General features: G+C 39.9%; 1 protein-coding gene across 1 annotated transcript in view; it reads left to right on the top strand.

Annotated features, from left to right (window-relative positions):
• The window catches only part of TRAPPC3L (trafficking protein particle complex subunit 3L), a 46,384-nt gene extending 44,310 nt beyond the window's left edge, over window positions 1–2,074 (top strand). Inside the window, exon 5 of the mRNA XM_006164994.2 lies at window positions 1,782–2,074. Coding sequence (XP_006165056.1) covers window positions 1,782–1,901 — 120 coding nt within the window. The 3' untranslated portion in view covers window positions 1,902–2,074. The remainder of the gene's footprint in view (window positions 1–1,781) is intronic.
• Window positions 2,075–3,396: the final 1,322 nt, after the last annotated feature.

Genomic DNA, 3,396 nt, shown 5'->3' with positions numbered 1-3,396 from the left:
AGGAAAGAGGAAGGAAAAATAGACAATCTGTCATCCACTGATGAGCCAACAGCAAGTTAGAAAGAGGTAACAGTCAACAAAGTCTCATTGTTCCCAAAGCTTAGCTATTAGGAATGTTGGGACCAGAGGGTAACCAAAGTCTAGACATGGATTTATCAACCCAATAATGAGACATGCATGCAATTCTTAATTATTTTTGATAATTAGGGGAAGGAGAGAGTATCAGGTAATCCACAATCATAAAGCAATAGAAATAATGTGTTATTCACACAGGTCCTCCATATTTCTAGTCTAGCATTTATTTTTTCTTTTTATGCTTTTACCATAGGGCATGTGTGCTCAGCAGAGAGAGAAAAAGACAAAGAGAGGGGAAATTATTCATAGAAATCACCTTCGGGGGGATAGACATACTGCAATTCCTTCTCCTCCATTCTCCTTGAGATTCTGGACATACATACACATGCATCTGGCATTTTTCAAGCAGCCAGTTCTAGGACTTGAACTTCCAGTCAGCCATGTGGGATCCAGCACCTTACTCCATGCCATCTGCTGCCCACTCCACCCCCACCCCCAGCATTTCTTGAGGCTTATCTTATAGTCAGTGGCCATGAGATAAAAGAAGGGGAAGAGACAGGACCAGCAGATGGCATAATGGCTATATCACTGGACTCCCATGTAATCAACCGCGGTTTGAGTCCTGGATTCAATGACTTAAACTAACGCCGGGTGCATGTGTGTGCGTTCCCAAGATCCCAAGAGGAGAATGGAGGAGAAGGGATTGTGACACGGTGATCCCCCCGGGGGGTGATTTCTCACTTTCTGTCTCTCTGTCTCTCTCTGTCTTTCTGGTGAGCACATGCGCCCTATAGCAAAAACCTTTTTTTTAAAAAAAGGAGGGGGGGAGAAGGGTTCTGGGTGTTTATGGGCACAAGGAGAAACTATAAGTAAAAATAGGATAAAGAAGTCTCCAGGTTTCATGGATAATAGCTAAAGGCACATATGCTTTCTGGAGGAGACAGAGTGATAGGGGGGAAATGAGAAAGCACTCCCACTATGGGGAATTGTCACACTGTGATCCCTTCTCCTCTGGGTCTCCTTTTGGGATTTGGGGCACACACAAGAATGTGTCTGCTCTGCTTTTCAAGCTGCTGGGTCTGGGACTTGAAACATACAATCGACCCTGCGGGTCCAATCACCCTAATCACCACGCCACCCAGCCGGCTCCTATAATTTCAATCTTTAATTTTATATTTACAATTTATTTAGCTGTATTTTTTTTCAAAGCTCTCAGAGCTATGAATACTAAATGTTGTTAGGACAACTGACCATGTTATTGAGCTGATGACATAATGCTGTAGACAAATCAGTGTCAGAGAAGTCATTTAAGAACCCACTTATCTTGGAAGTTTTGCTTGGCCAAGCCTGCTGGGTCAAGGCTATCTTTGAATTGGTAACTTGTGTTCTTCTTAAGATGGATCCATAGTTCAGCTCTGTGCTGTGAGCACAGCTTGGCGTGGGCTGACATGTCTGGGCATTCCAGTCATCGGAGTTGGGTCAGGCATGGGCCTCCCTTTGCTTCGAGTCATACCACAGAGCTGGCAAATAGCCAGACCATCTCTGAAGGATACACAGTAAAGGGCCCTTTATCCACAGAACAAACTTTTTTTTTTTAATTATTACATAAGGAAATTAAATAAAGCTTAAAAGAAAGAGAAAGAGAAACAAAAAAATTTAGTTTTTTAAATTAAATGACACAGGCCTATTTCCTTTTTCTTTCCTAGGTTCATTTGGCTGCTGATGTTACATTCTTGCAAGACCGACTAAAAGGCGACAATGTGACAGAAATAGGCATAACGTTTCTTAAAAAGCTAGAGGAGAAAAAATATAGAAGGAAAAAATAAAGAATAGCATGTAAAATGCCACAGGGTGGCTAGCTGAGGGGTTAGTATTAGCTAAACATGGATAGCCATAGAAATTTTAAATTTCTTAATAGCATAGGCTTTGAAAGACTTACAAGTCAACTAGAAATTTGCAATATAAGGCATGAGAATTTAAAGATTTTTTTCCTTTTGCTTATAAATCATACATTTTCAATCTTGTGTTCATGATATTTCATATACAAATAACTACTAGTAAGAGAGCAAGCATGAATTCCACGTTACACTATCCATCTTTAGAGAGTTTATTGATTCCATTTACTTATGGTAAAGGAAAAAGGCATTTCCTATACAAAGAGTTGGTGTATTTACCCCTTTTTACTGGGAAAGACCTGGAATGAAATGATACTATATAAAGTTTACTGTATCTCTACTGTTTTTGGATATTAAGATTGCATTCTCTATAGAAACAATTCTGTTTATAACACTTCTATATATATTTTTTTTTTTGAGAGGTTTTCGCTATAGGGCGCGTGTACTTGCCCGACAGAGAGATAGAGACAGAAAGCGAGAAATCACCCCCCAGGGGGGATGGTCACGCCGCAATCCCTTCTCCTCCATTCTCCTCTCGAGATCTTGGGCACACACGCACACGCGCCCGGTGTGAGTTTTAAGCCACTGGGTCCAGGACACGGACTGTGGTCGACTATGTGGGAGTCCAGCGACATAGCCATTACGCTAACTGCTGGTTCCCAACACTTCTATATTTTTAAGAGATTGTGGATGTGGTTTGTTTCATATATTAGCTTGGCTTATAGTTTCAGTCTCTTGAAATTACTCTTGCTTCGTAACCACAAAGGCAAGCTGCTTATTTGAATACTACTTCTGAAACATTTGCAAAGATCATTCAATTTTAATTCAGCTAACTTCAAAATGTAATATAATTAGTTTTTAAATAGTTGGTATTAATTAGATTTCTTCCTTTTCTCATGAAACATTGCTGATGACCAGATCAGGAAATCTCTAAATAATAATGGCATACAGTAAGAGGTAAATTATGTTCTTTAAGAATACTTCCTTAACCCATAGCAATCTGATTAGAATTTCTACTCTCGTTTTCATCCTCTAAAACTCTTCTAAAGCATAATTTGTCTGTGACCAGAACATATTTAAAATTCAAAATGTATAGGATTAAATAAACAATCATCTTCACCAGGCCATCAGTTAGGACAGCCTATAAGGCATCCCAGAATCAACTGGGCTCTTCAAAGAACTCAGATCGCAAGTAAAAGTGACAATTAAGTGTGATATTATCAGTTAGAACCGGTTTAAGTGATGTAGTAATGAAAGATGTCAAGGAAGACCCACGATCCTGAAGCTCCAGTCCTAGTTCTGTTTCTAGTGGCTTCAGCTGAGCCTGAATAGTGTCTGATCTCGGGTAAGCACTAAGTTTCTCAGTCTCCCTCTCTTCTCTCTCTCTTTCTCTCTCTCTCTCTCCCTCTCCATCTCTCTCATATCT

The sequence above is a fragment of the Tupaia chinensis genome, unplaced genomic scaffold (assembly GCF_000334495.1).
Source record: "Tupaia chinensis unplaced genomic scaffold, TupChi_1.0 Scaffold143787_1, whole genome shotgun sequence".
NCBI lineage: Eukaryota > Metazoa > Chordata > Mammalia > Scandentia > Tupaiidae > Tupaia > Tupaia belangeri.
This window is presented reverse-complemented; position numbering and strand designations above follow the sequence as displayed.